At 39.2% G+C, this 14,923-nt stretch overlaps 1 protein-coding gene across 1 annotated transcript in view; it reads right to left on the minus strand.

Moving 5' to 3' along the window:
• Grm3 (glutamate metabotropic receptor 3) overlaps window positions 1-14,923 on the minus strand; it is a 218,560-nt gene that overhangs the window by 90,739 nt on the left and 112,898 nt on the right. Inside the window, exon 2 of the mRNA XM_042272706.2 lies at window positions 7,855-8,448. Within this exon, the coding sequence (XP_042128640.1) occupies window positions 7,855-8,322 (468 nt within the window). The 5' untranslated portion in view covers window positions 8,323-8,448. The remainder of the gene's footprint in view (window positions 1-7,854; window positions 8,449-14,923) is intronic.

Genomic DNA, 14,923 nt, shown 5'->3' on the forward strand with positions numbered 1-14,923 from the left:
TATATAAATAAAACACTGATGGCCAGTGACCAGACAGGAAGTATAGGCAGGACAAAGAGAGAGGAGAATTGGGGAAACAGGAAGAAGGAGGAAGAGACACTGCAGCCACCGCCAGGACAAGCAGCATGTAAAGACGCCGGTAAGCCACCAGCCACGTGGCAAGGTATAGATTTATAAAAATGGGTTAACTTAGGATATAAGAACAGTTATCAAGAAGCCTGCCTCGGCCATACAGTTTATAAGTAATATAAGTGTCTGAGTGATTATTTTATAAGTGGATTGTGGGACTGCGGAACTTGGGGAACCTGGAGAGAAGCCCTCCAGCAACAGGCCAGAAAGTGTGTAATTCCAGGAACTCTGAACAGTTTAATGGAAGTATCAAGATCAAGGTTATAGAGGAAAAAAATTAGCTTCCCTAAAACTTATTTCAATTGGTTGATAGTAATTATTCAGAAACCTATTCTTTGGTTTGTATCTTTGGTTGGTCACCATCTTGAAAGGAAGCAGGTCATAAGTTAGGACAGTTGTTGAAAACTGTGGGAAGGCGGAAGAACTTTAAAATAAATGTTAAAATCACTTCCTGTGAACAACTCAGACGAGAGAAGACAGGACTTTCCTTACTGTAGAGCGAATTGTTGAAGAGTTAATTAGCCCACTCTCGCAGATGAAATTCACGGGGGAGTACCAACCTACCTTCATTGTTTCAAATTTGATAGAAATGATATATTTTAAAACTACTTTGTAAACAAAGGCAATGCGTGATTAATTCATGTGTCCATCTTAAATGCCAATCAAACCTTGCCTTTTATAGAAAAATTCCAAAAGCTGTACACCATGTGTTCTATTGCATGTTTTCTACCTTGAGACAGTTCAGTCATCTTGAGAGAGTTTGTATTCCATGGAGAATCCCTGGGAACCAGATGACATATACCCAAATGTCAGGCGCATTGCCTACTCCCCAGATGCACACCTGGTTTATTCAACTGTAGTAATTGTGGCAAATATCTCAAGATGTTTTGCCCTTCTGACCGCTTGGCCAAAAAAAAAAAAAAAGTCTGATCTACCTTTAGAACATCATTTTTGAAAGTATTGTTGCTATTGTGTTTTCTCCTGTGCTACATTTCCCGAATATTGCATATGAAGTCAAAGAGTTGGCAGGAATTAAGACTTTGTCATTAGTAACAGAGGGATTTCCATAATATGCCAGGTGGTGTTTTCAAAAATAGCAACATTATAATTTTAGTGTTTGAAGTCCTACTGATACACAGCCTGGAGTATCAGTGTTTGCTCAGAGTTTAACTGCAGGTGTTTGGGGGAACATTGTGCTTAAATCCCCCAAGTCACTAATTAAAAAAACATGGTTAGTTCTCACCTGCATTTTCCAAAGGATTAGAAAAAAGTACCTCTACTTCAGTAAATCAATGGACATCCATCATGATAAACTGATAAGGGTTGGCTCTTTCTATATTGAAATACTGAACCTTGTACATACTGACTCATTGAAATATTTAGTAGTAATTTGGAAAGGAAATTGTGTCATTAAAACAATCATTTCTTAGCCGGGCGGTGGTGGCGCACGCCTTTAATCCCAGCACTCGGGAGGCAGAAGCAGGTGGATCTCTGTGAGTTCGAGGCCAGCCTGGTCTACAGAGCAAGATCCAGGAAAGGCGCAAAGCTACACAGAGAAACCCTGTCTCGAAAAGCCAAAAAAAAAAAAAAAAAAAAAACAACAATCATTTCTTGGGGTTAGCTAAATGTGTCAGGAGTCTTATTTCAACTAGTTTACTTAGTAATCTGTAGTCACAAAGCATTTGCTAATATTTTAGGGATAGCTGTCCTCTGCCTTCCATCCCATAATGTCTATCATAGTATCTGTAGTATAAACACAGTTCATAGCCAAAGGCTATTCTTTCCCTGTAAATTCACACCCTATGCATAGTGGTCTGGGTGGCAGCCTCTTGTCTCTCACTAGAGTAGTTTCCTAATAAATATAGACCAGAAGGAGAATTAATTAAGGAGCAAATTAACCTCAAAGCAGAGGGAAATATAGTGTATCTTAGGTAATTACCTCTGGTGAGAAATTTCTACAATAAAGCAATGTTAGCAAAAGCAGCTTTAATTGCTATTGTTGGTGCTTCCTTCCCTGTGATAAAACCCTCGGAAAGCATCACCCTTCCTTTTGGAAAGCCAAGCAAGAGCAATGGATGATCTCAAAACAGTGTTGGGAGGTTGCTCTGGAATGGGAGTGCTGAGAAGGAAACCCAGTGACTCCATCTGAGACAACTTTTGAGTAGGATGTTTCTGGAGTCTACACTGTGAGAGGAAATGATGTGTGCATGGCATTGGATGCAAAGGGTGGAACATCCTAAACTTAGAGGAATTTGAACTTGGTGTCATCTCCGTTCCTCTTGAATTTATTCCTCTTGAATAGACTAGAGTTGTAAAAAGAAACAAAACAACAGCAAAACTGAACAGGTTGGAAAATGAACCCTGTGAGCCAAGTGCTACTGGTGTCTCCATCTTAGATGTGAGACATTAAATAACTCCTAGTCAGGTTGCACTCAGACTTTTAATCACTATGTTGAATGTTTGCTGGAGAGACACACAGAACATTTAGTTGTTTCCTGTCATAAACATAGTTGCAATATTGAACTCACTAAATGTAGCTATCATTTTAGTTTTTCTCCTAATAAATTAGTAAACAAATTTTAGTGCTGTCCTTTGTCTCCCCCTGAGAATAGACTCATGCTCCCTTTCCTCTTGCATCAGCTAAATAGTGTTGCAGTGTCTGGCATTTAAGAGGCTTTCTGAATATATATATATTAATGGTACCTTGGGCCTGATGCGTGCAAGGCAGCACCTTTACCATGGAGCTATATCTGAAGCCTGTTTACTTATTTTCAGTTTTCTTATAGGCTCTTGCTGATTTGCTCAGGCTAGCCTTGAAGTCATTCTGTAATTCAGTCTGGCCTTGAGTCTGCAATTCTCCTGCCTCTGCCTTCAAAATTACAGGTTTGTACCACCAGGCCCAGTTCTGTGTATAATCTTTCTGTACAGAGACCACACAGAGCCAGATGAGGGGAAGGATGGAGTTCTCTTCTTGTCTGCCACGGTTCCAGTTATTCAGGAGGGTGTAGTCTTGGACTTGTCTGAGAACCAATGGTGTGTGAGCCTGCAAGATCTCTCAGGTGTGGCCCCTGTGGAGTCAGAGGGAGAGGAGGGCATCCATTCTGCTTCCTCATCTGTCTTGTATACGACAGTGGTTTTCCACTTCAGGAAAAGGCTCGGCTCTTACCCGTGAGCATGCAGAATGATCTAACAGAGAGGGCAATGGTTGTGACCCCAATCCAAACCTCGTTTAGGGGTTTTCCATGTTCTAGAGGTATCACAGGTTATCATATGTTAATTCTTGGAATTTGTTGAAAACATTTACGCCCTGCCTTGCAGAGAGCTCATTTCAGGTGCTGGCAACACAAAGAGAAATACGTGTGATTCCTTAATAGAAATCTAAATGAACAAATCATTTAATGAACCAGAACAGAAGGAATTAGAAGGAGCTTAGGAACAGTTTCTCAATGAGGATAGAATCTGAGCTGTGGGTGAAGAAGTAGAAGTTGGTAAGATATACGGATGGCCAAAGGACATTATAGTTTAGGGATAAAATGAGGGCAGCGTCTTCTTTACGCAAGTCTGTAGATACTATCCACTAGTTTATAAGAAAGCATCTCACCAAGGGCATGGTAAAACAGCTTATCTACTTAGACAGAACTAAAAGTCTTTCCCTTGTTCCATTCCATTCATTTTTGCTCATCATTATCTGTGGCCTCTTCCTATTGTGTTGTTAACTGATAGCAGTCCCACACATTCTTTCAAGGCAAACTTTTGCCTTTTCTAAGAGCTTAACTTTTAGAGGCTGTTTAACCCAAATCCCAATTTTTCTGAGATTACTTTGCACTCGGGGCAAAGTACCAACCAGGTCATCTTCCACCTGTCATGTTCCAGGTAAAAGATGCTCCAAGCAGTAAAGATTAGCCAGGGAAACAGTGTATCTTCTAACCATTTAGAAACATCTCAAGGAAGAACATTTTGACTGGGCATCTAAGAAGCTAACTGTAGCTCATTTGAAAAGGCACAAGCATAAACATTGCTCCTAAGTAAGTGCCATAAAGACAATTGCCTAACTGAAGGCAATCGACCTGAATCTCTTCTTGAAACACTCTATTCCCCAAAGTGAGAGGCCTGTAGGCTTATAGAGGACACCAGGGCAGACTTCAAAATGCTGTGAAAAGAAACCTGCTCACTGGAGGGTGTGGAGAGATCCCCCAAGTATATTTGCTCAGGTAGAAGAATTTGGATGCCTGAGTTCATTGATGACTGAATTAAGAAATCAATTTGGCTGCTTTATAAAGGGACTACCACTCTGTGTCCTTAATGAGTATATTGGGAGAATAATTATTCAGGTCTTCATCAATGGTGATATAGCTTAACCCAGCAAGTCATTAAGAATCCTGCATTCCATGTACTTTTTGCTAACACTGCCTGACAATACGATCTAACATCGTAGAAGGTGCCTCCTTGGCTGCCTTTGGGAGATTCTCTTTCTTTTAGTGAGAAGAAGAAGCTGGAGAGGATATCCTCTTTGAAGCAATTTGGACAATAAAGTCACCCAGGTTAAAGGGGAAACTGGTTAAGGTTTGAATTGGAACTATCTCCCACAGGTTGGAGTTTTGAAAGCTTGTTCCCTAGCTGGTGATGTTATAGGAGGCTGTGGACCCTCAGGAGGTGGGGCTTAGCTGGCAGAAGTCACCCTGAGGGACAGGCCTGCATCCTGGTCTGGTTTAACTTTTTCTACTTCCTGGTCTACCATGACTGGAAGTCTGTATCATATGTTCCCAGAGGCATGAAATTGCCACATATTCCTTGCCAAGATGCACAAAGACCCTCTGAAACCATGAGATGAAATGCATCTTTTCTCTTATAAGGTGTCTCTGTTAGGTATTTCTGTCACAGCAATGCAAGGGTGTGGGAGCCCATTCTCGGGTTCCTCGTGGCTTTACCCAGCAGGTCCGCATAGAGGATGATCAGGACCACGGGCCTGAGTGCAGGTGTCTGAGATGGTCTGCACTTGGATGTGCTGGGGGAGGAGGTCTTTTGCTCCCCACCCCTTGATGTCTCTATAAAAACCCTGGGGCAGAGACAGGTGGGGCCATTGGAAAAGGTTCCAGGCCCTCTCGAGGCTATCCTTTATTTTCTATCTGTTTATCTCCACAAGATTCTCCGCAATAAATCCTTCTATCTAATATTTCCTGCTTTTCGCTTTCAAGAAAACTCTGGGGAGCTGTGGGGTTGGTGGGTAAACGCCCCACACAAGGGTCATCAATACAGAAACATTACACTATCTAAACACCTGAGGGAACCACCGAAGGATGGACGCAGAATGTCATTCTCTAAGATCCTTTCTCAGTAGCTTGTTTTTCAACATGAAACTCTGGGCTCTGGTCTGTGCCTGGATGCTATGATTAGATGGTAGGTGTTTAAAATCATGTGATGGATTTGTGCTCAGTTATTTCTACTTAGTTTCATTCTCTGTCGGTTCAAGCTTTCAGTGTATATTGAGAAAGTCTACATATTTAAAGATTTAGGGCGGTACTACCAGCTCCCTGCCATCACCACAGTCACCAAACAGCAGGATGTATGACCACAGTAGTCATGGAAGCAGAGGTTGATACACGTGAAAGATGCTCAGGGAACTTATATCTCCAGAAGTGTTTTAAATTTCTGGAGAGAGCAGAACCCAGTGCCCTGTCCTTTCTTCTCTAGCTCATCCCTTATTCTTCTGGGAGATCTTTGTCTCCTTGCACGTGAACATTTGTCATGCCTGTCTGATCAGCCTGTGAAGATGCTGTGCTCATTTACATTGTTTCACATGTGGCTGATTACCTGTTTCCTGGGACAATTTCCATCACGTCAGCCATCTTCATCACTTACCTTGTGTGCCCCACGAACACTCCCTCAGTTAGTCACCATACTTCACAGTGGTACTGAGCCCACATCCAGTGAATGCAATAGCAACTCAAGTACTTTGATATGAAAGACACAGCTTCTCTTGATAACATATATGGGATTTCTCATGTGATATGTCTTTTCTTCCCTTTAAACTAGCCTGACTTCTTCTGAAGAGTGCATAGTATCAAAAGAACAAAGACAAATAGGATAAATATCTGTAAGGTAGCTTGTAAAGTAGTTATAAAAATGATTAGGGACACATGTAGCGTAAAATTTACTGCAGGAGAAAACAAATGTCCCAAACAACGTATATGCAATCCTTTATTGAGAGTACTTGGGAAAATGTTTGACACTTGGCTGGTGAAATTGTTATTGAAGTGTGTCCGATAAAGACCTTAAATTTTATCCTCTTCAAACAGAAATTTTCACCTCTTCTGATTCAAGTATAAAAGTGATGGCAAAATTTACATGATCTGCTCTGAGATGTGCAATATTTTCTACCCTTCTAATAAAGTTAAAGGGTGTTTATGAAAAACCAATTATCCTAATTACTCATAATATGACTATGTGCTCTGAAGAAGGAAAGAAATTTGAAATAGCTCATTTAGAACAGCACAGAATTATACACTGAATTTTAAGTGCCACAAATCTGGAATATAAAAATAAGGCTATGCCAATGCAAATAGAGTCTCTTTAAGTAGGACTGTGACATACAAAGAACCTATCATATCACTTCCTTCAGTGTTTGGTTTTGATTATAGTAATTTCGTAGGAGGCAGAGCATGGTGCCTCTTAGAATCATGGACACCTATTACTGTGACATGAGTGCTCTCACCAGAAAAAAAGATTGAACTTCAAGTAGCATGTAGAGTTCATATAGGGTAGCTGAAAGTCACAGAAGATCAACTGAAGGTCTAGCTCTCATTCTGCCTACCGATGGGAGTTTTCATGAAGCCAATCTTTTAGGGAATTGGGAAAAGGAGGAAATTGAGCTGGGTGAGTTCTTGGCCCTTTTCAGCTCTAAAATTCTGTGGCTTTGTGAGTGAGGCCTAAAGGAATCTTGGATGTGTTTTCTTTCTCTACTGAAGTTATGAGAGCAGTTATCAGCTTTTTATCTAATTCATGTTGCCCACTAAGTTGTCTCTCCCTTGATTTCTGGTAATCATTTGGTTTCTCTGAATATATTTTCACTGAGAAATTCTTTGTATTTTTAATCTCTGAACAAAAGAACAAAATATCATGTGAAAAATAGAGTTCATAGATACCATACCTTCTTGTGACTGATAACATGGATAGGTCCAGGTATAACTCAACTTATAAGCACCATGTTGTATAACTTTGCATCATTTGTGCTGTGGGCGAGGCATTCTTATTCCTCAACTTTGAGCCCCCTGAGTTGCTTCTGCTGATAGTAATAGATAGGATATAGCAGAGAAGTTTGGAAGATGCTTAAGAAGTTGTACTTGCACCCTGCTGCATTGTTGGCATTACTCTAACGTCATTCTGAGGCTAGATCACGGATTACAGGGAGAAAAAGGGAGACAAGCTGGGCAGAGCCACTCATCGCTGAGTCTCTACTCATCCACTCCAGCTGATCTTCAGATTATATTTTAATGAATAATTGTGTTAAGCAGTTTATTTTGTTGTTGTAGCTACTTAATATGCTTCAAATAGATTTCGGTGGTTGAATGTTCTATATTGAAACATATCATTAAATAGCTATAGAAACTAAAAATTAAATTGTTAATATCATCCATTGATGAAATTATTAGCACCATCTAATTCTGTCCTCCTGCAACACAAAAGAAAAGAGACACAGCTGTTTGCAGTAGCATTTATCATTCTTACCTGTATGGAAACACTGCTGTACGAGCCACCAATGACTCCTGCAATGAGCAATGGGATGTTCTCTTGAATAGCATATGATCCATCAGGACACATATATTCAGCTTCATCCACTTTAGTCAAAGATGCCCTGACAAACTCCAATGATTGCTCTAATGCATAGGTATCCCTTGAGCATGTATCCAGAATATGGACACCCAGCTTCACTCCGGGTAGCAAGTAATTGTCTTTGTTGATTTCATCAATAGCAAACAACATGGCTTCCAGGCGTTGAATACCTCGGTCTTCATTGATTCGCCCACACTCTTCAGTTCCAGTGCCTTTTTCATTAATAGGAAATAAGCCCCCTAAAACAAGGTCACCTTCTATCTTAATTTCCCTCCGCATAAAGTTGTGATCCCCTAAAGAGAGGAAAAACCCCTTTGAAAACAAAGCTAACATAAGAACTTGGAGTCTTGTCAACATCTTCATCTCCTGGAGATATCACTGGGTGGAGCCAATGTTGCCTGCTAGTCTTCTCCTCTCATTTCCAAGTGGGATCTTTGGCCTGTCCTTCAATAAGGGAGGATTGGGCTAAAAGAGCCCTTCACCGAATTCCTAAAGAGATAAAAGTTATATGAACAAAAATGATTTTTCAAATTACAACAGTAATTATAAAGATGTTTCTCAGTAAGATCTTTGATGGGTTTCTGAATTGAACAAACTAACTCTGGTACTTATTTTAGTTGCCCTTTCTTGAAATCTTGACTATTATCTTCCTGTAAAGACTTAGCTATCTCTATGTTCTCATTTTACTTCTGTGTATATCTCAGATCTAATAAACCACCCCTATCCCAGTTCCTATTCCACATTTCTGTGTTAACTTTCCTGTGTTCATGGCTTGAACTACCACTTAAATGATATCCAAACTCCAACACTGATTTCTGGTTGAGCAGTTTTAGCCACATGTCTCTCAAACATCCTCAAAGTCTACATGTAGGAAATGTCCCCTTATATCTGTATCTAGGTTCTCAGCCATTGAGAGTCCTGCCCATTTCACCTTTTTTTCAACACTTCCAATTGGCCATAAGAACCGAGGACTCTGCCTGCTCAGTCCCTTTGAGGCCACAGCCCCCACTGTCTCATGAGCTGAGTTCCTGTCATCTGTAGCACAGTCATGGCAGCGGCCTCAGTAGAACTCTTACCAGCTCTCAGAACACCCTTTTATGACTTAGGAAAAGAAAACCCTCTCTCAAGTTCAAAATCATTAAATTTAGGCATCTTTGCTAGTGGCTGCTTCTTGTGGCCAGTATTAGGCAAAACCTGTTGTAGCCTTTGCATTTAGTTCCTCACAAGGACAGTAATGACTGTAGTTCTGGGCTTACACAGTTGATTGTAGCATTGGACAAGCTAATTTATCTCAGATAAATTAGCAAATATTAACAGCCTGAAAGGTGTCTCCTTCAAAAGATGTTCTAAAGCACAGACTTCATGACTGTCTAGCATGGTCATTTCCCACCAGTGTGTAAACCTTTCCTTGACTTCAGGTCTAAGAACTGACTTCTTCACTGGAATGTTCCTTGGTGATCTATGGCCTTGTCCCTGGTGAGTGCTCTAGTCTTACAGCTTGCCATGGCTGTCAACTTTGTCCCACTCCTGCTTTTAAGTCTTCCTCTCCAGAAACATTGGCTACATGCATTTTAAGGCATAGACGAATATGCATGAGCATCTCTTGCTTCTGCTCATACTGTCACTTCCTTGTGAATGCTCTGATTTTCTCCCCTCCAAATACTTATGATATTAAGATTCAATACACATTGAATAAACATCAGAAGTATTTTTCTGCTTGTTTGTTTGTTTTTTCTTTTTTGTTTTTTCATTTCCCTTTCCTAGTCAAATTCCCAAACTTCTGTGTGGTATACCTGCGTCAATGTGTTTAAGAAATATTTGCTGTTGCAGTTATAAATTATACTTCTTTCCTTGTGTGTTCATTGTGAATAAAGGATATGATACAGCCTTTAGGATTTTTAAAGCACTAAGAAGAGAAAAAAATTCAGTGACAAATTCAAGATAGGGCTTAGTCCAGTACCCACTTGAACATTTCCGACATTTCTCCCTTCTCCTGTTAGCAGTTCTCTTTAAAGTCCAGCTTCCTGGAACTTTCACCATGTGGGCAAAGGAGGAATTGTTTTCTTGAGACACAGACTTATCTGAATTTTGTTAAGTTCATGTGTTTAGGTCTGAGATGGCAGCAGCCATTGGAATGCTCAAGGTTAACCCAGAGCTTCTGGGCGATCTGCCACAGGGCACCAGGAATTCTTCAAACAATCATTTCTTTTCAAAGTTGATAGCAGAGAGCTGTTTTTTAATTGTGGTTACATATCAATGTCTGGTTCCTTTGATCTTGTGTACAATTCTCTTTGAAGTGTAAGTGCCATCACTAGGAGGCAAAAGACACTGATCGTTATCACTAATAATGAAGATACAGGAATTGCTCTATAAAATCACGCTTTTATTTGCCTAATCAGAGAGAATAATTAATTCAGAGAAGGTGTACCATGTCTCTTTAAAAAATACTGACATATTTTGACTGTGAAGGGAGTTTGACACTGACTCCCCAAAGAAGAAAGATGACCTTATAGATAGCTGAAAGCTTAATTGCCTTTTGAGAAAGTGCCCTGAGAAAAAGAGCATCTCAGGGGAATCATCACGTGACTCTTACAGGTGATGGCACATACAGGTATGATTGCTTGACAGGCAGGGAGTGTGTGTGTGTGTGTGTGTGTGTGTGTGTGTGTGTGTGTGTGTGCTATTTTTGTGTATCTAGGAACTGATATGCTGCCTACATTCCAGAAGATAGTCAATGAATGTTTTGTGAAGGGTTACACATATCCATGGCAATTGTATTTACAAATAAACTATCATTTTTTAACTCACAGTGTGACAAACAGGCTAAAGACAGGGAAATGCATGCTTTTTAATCTCAGGAACTGTCTAATTACCCAGGTGTCTTCCACTGTTGCACGTCCATGGTGAGACTACAGCTTACAAAATAAGGGGATGTTTGAGAATAATTTTTATAGGTTGAGAATTCTTAGTTTGAAAATAGAAGTGTCACAGTTTCTGTAACTTGAGGACAGACATGGCATAATAAAAATTATACCCTGAAGTACGTGTAACAGGCTACAGCCCAAACACAGCACTATTAACTAAAACATTGCCCCAAGGAATGAGTATAATGTATATATAAAATACCAATGGGCTTTCACATTTAGATTTGGCTTCTACCATCAAGATATTTCACTATGAATCTGTAAATATTCTAAAATTTCCCCAAGAATCTGAAAGCTAAAATAGTCTAGCCCTGAGCATTTTGGATAAGACATACCAACCACATACAAGAAAGCAAATGTTTTCCTTGGATTTGAAAGTTGCAGTGGGGTTGGATTCCTATGAAACCATAAATGGGCCTATACTTCTTGGTTTTTAGGTCAAGGGAAGCATGCATATTACCCTATTTTAAAGCTTCAGAGATTCCTTGATTCAGGCCAAATATTTATTGAATACTTACTGAATATGAACTAGGCCATGAGTTAGACATCTAGAGTATATTATTTAATTGCAAAGTAAATAATGTTGTCTTGGCTATCATGTAAACATTCTTGATTCTTTTTTTTTTTTTTTTTTTTTTTTTTTTTGGTTTTTCGAGACAGGGTTTCTCTGTGTAGCTTTGCGCCTTTCCTGGAACTCTCTTTGGAGACCAGGCTGGCCTCGAACTCACAGAGATCCGCCTGTCTCTGCCTCCCGAGTGCTGGGATTAAAGGCGTGCGCCACCACTGCCCGGCACATTCTTGATTCTTAAAAGTATGTTTGTATATGTCAAAAGTAACAGAAAAGTGTTTCTGTTTTTGCCAAGTAGCTCTATCATTAGAAAAAAATCTTGGAAGTAAGAATGCCTTGAGTTTCCTTTAGTGTGGGTGTTATTATTATTAAGTACTTCACCCAAAAGACAACCCACTTATGTTGTATACACTATATAAATGAAAAACCTAGATATTCAGAGTACCAATACAAGCTGACTAATAATTTAATGCAAAGTAATTTTATTTAGGCCATATGACATGGGCATCTTTAAGTAATATATAATGTAGTCTAACACAATTATAATTTAACAATCAATTAAAGTAATGCTTAAATCCACTCTCTTAGTATTTTATTATTATCTCTTCCTTAACATAAAATTTATAATAAGACTGTAGAGCTATGTATAATTTATAAACACTTAGCATTACTTAAAATGAAGCCCTAAAAATTGAAAGATAGAGGAAATTAAAAATCAACATTGAAAAATAGATGAACATGCTTAATTCAATGCAAATGTTTATCTCTATAACAGTTTATCAGATTGTGGGAAAGGTAGCAATCATTTCTTCTCAGGTTCTATTCATTATAAATCAGAAAGCAGCTCAGTCCCTAGACAGGTTCCCTGCTCAGCCACATTCATATGCAGTTGGAGAACTGCAGCTCTACTAAGTTCTCCATTCAGGGATGATGGGTGATGTGTCAACTCTAAACAAGCATGTGTAGCCTCTCTCTGGGCAACCTGCTCAGTAATGTTTTATTAATCACTGCATTAATGGAGTCTCAGAGGTTTGCTATGAATATAACCCCTGGAATACGTGGGCAGAAAACACTTCTGTACTTTGTGTATGCTAATATGTATTTTCCTTTCTCCTCTGGCTTTGCCTGGGGAGTTGGTGTGAGAACTGAAACCCATCTTGACTCAATGAATAAGTAGTTTATCCTGTGGGAAGGAGAAGGTTTATCTGGGAGGTGTAATGCCTGAAACCATGCTCAATTTTCCCCAGGAAAAAAAAAACCAAATTATTGATGGATTTCAAAGAGTGCTCAGATCCTGTCTGCACAACTAATCAGAAAAAAGTTAATGTTAGCATACTCAATTTGATTGTTGCTACAATTTTTCAGAAGCTAGATTTATAGGCAACAAAAGACAGGGCTCTTGATCTTAGACTTTCAGTTTTTCTAGAATAAAGCGATGCTGCAGCTATACTGGCATTTAAGTACCAGAGTACATAATAATAACATGACTGCAAATTCCTTTCTCTTGCTGAGGTAAGGTGCTGAGGTAAGGAAGAGGACAAAGAGGGCAATGTACCAGAGGTCTTTGAAAAGCTTTTATAGTTTGATATGAGCTGTCTCCCATAGACTCATTATGAGGTGCTTCATTATCAGGGAATAAGCAGATAGGCTGTTGGGAAGTGTTTGAATCTTGGAGGTTCTGACCTAATCAATAGATAAATGCTTTGATGAATCCATAATATGATGACATAATTGGAAATGGTGAAAAGTAGAAGGTCCATGGCCAGAAGTTGGTTATTGAGGCATGTTTTTGAAGGGTGTCTTGTCCTTGTCTGTCCCTCTCTTAGTATATTATTTACTGTTAAGTAATTCACTAATTTATTAGACAAGCATTCTACCACATGCTGTCCATCAGGATGCTTGCTCCCATGAATACATGGATTCAATGGCACCCGAGACCAGTGACCATGGACTGAAACCTCTGAGATTATGAACAAAATGAATTTTCCTCCCTTAGTTGGTTTGCTTGGGTACTTATGCTACAGCATCTAAAAGTAAACATGGAAGCTGTTACAAATACCTGACTATTTAAACCTGTTTCGAGAAGATCTAAACCAGTGGTTCTCAACCTTCATAACGCTGCAAAAACCCTTTAATATGGTTTCTCATGTTGTGGTGATCCCCAACCATAAAATTATTTTCTTTGCTACTTCATTGCTGTAATTTTGCTACTGTTAAGAATCATAATGTAAATATTTTTGGAGGTAGGGATTTGCCAAAAGATTCCCAATGCTCAGGTTGAAAACCAGTGGTATAAACTGTCTCCTTTTGTTGTCTTACAACAGTTGTAAGGATCCCTTCATTTGCTGAGTTCCCATATATTCTCTGCTAGGTTTATCTTGAATATTATTGTTGGTTGGTTTTGCTCTTTTGGCTCTTTTGGGTGGCTGCCACCCAGCTCCCAAGTAAATTACACATGGAGGCTTATTCTTACTTATGAATTCCTGGCCTTAGCTTGGCTTGTTTCTAGCCAGCTTCTCTTAACATAAATTAAACTGTCACCTTTTGCCTCTAGGCTTTTCCCGTTCTCTTACTTCTGTAAATCTTACTCTTACTCTGGTGGCTTGCTGTGCATCTAGGTGGCTGGCCCCTGGATTCCTCCTCCTTCTCTAGCTACTTCTTTTTTTTCCTCCAAGATTTCTCCTTCTCTCTATATTTTCTCTTGTCAGCCCTTCCTATCCTTTCTCCTGCCTCATTATTGGCTTTTCAGCTCTTTATTAGACCATCGGGTATTTTAGACAGGCACAGTAACACAGCTTCACAGAGTTAAACAAATGCAACAAAATAACACACCTTAAAATGATATTCCATAACAGAAGATTTTATACTATTTTGTTTCATTTGAATAGTTTAATTTTTTTGCATATATATATATATATATATATATATATATATATATATGAATATGTATGAAGGTGTGCATGTGAAGGCTTGAGGTTGAAGCCCAGTGTTTTTGTCTGGTTCATTCTACTCTCTCACTGAGCTAGTCTAGTCTAATCTAGCTATTCTGTGTGCCCCAGAGATCTCTGCCATACATGGGGACTCAGATTTTATGTGGGTTCTGGGAATCTGAATTCTTGTTCTCATGCTTAGAAAGCAAGTGTTTTATCCACCAAGCTACTCCACTAGGGCTACATAATTTGAAGTTAAAGTTGCTTTGTTCTCTTTCCCACTAGATTGTGAATAGCTGTCTATCAATCAAGGACAACGTACTGGGTGGGTGCCTTTGTACATTTTATAGTGCCTTAACACAGTTATCAAATATTTGTTAAATAAATTCCAAGTAGCATCTATGTGTCTGAGAGACAGGTCAGGATATTTGAACAAATCTGGGATTCCATTCAGAGGGTGGAAAAGATTAATAAAAAGTTGGAATTAAACTAGAGAAATTTACTTCAAATAGTTCTAATATGATGACTTTTTGTTTAAACTA

This window comes from Peromyscus maniculatus, chromosome 3, assembly GCF_049852395.1.
Source record: "Peromyscus maniculatus bairdii isolate BWxNUB_F1_BW_parent chromosome 3, HU_Pman_BW_mat_3.1, whole genome shotgun sequence".
Lineage (NCBI taxonomy): Eukaryota > Metazoa > Chordata > Mammalia > Rodentia > Cricetidae > Peromyscus > Peromyscus maniculatus.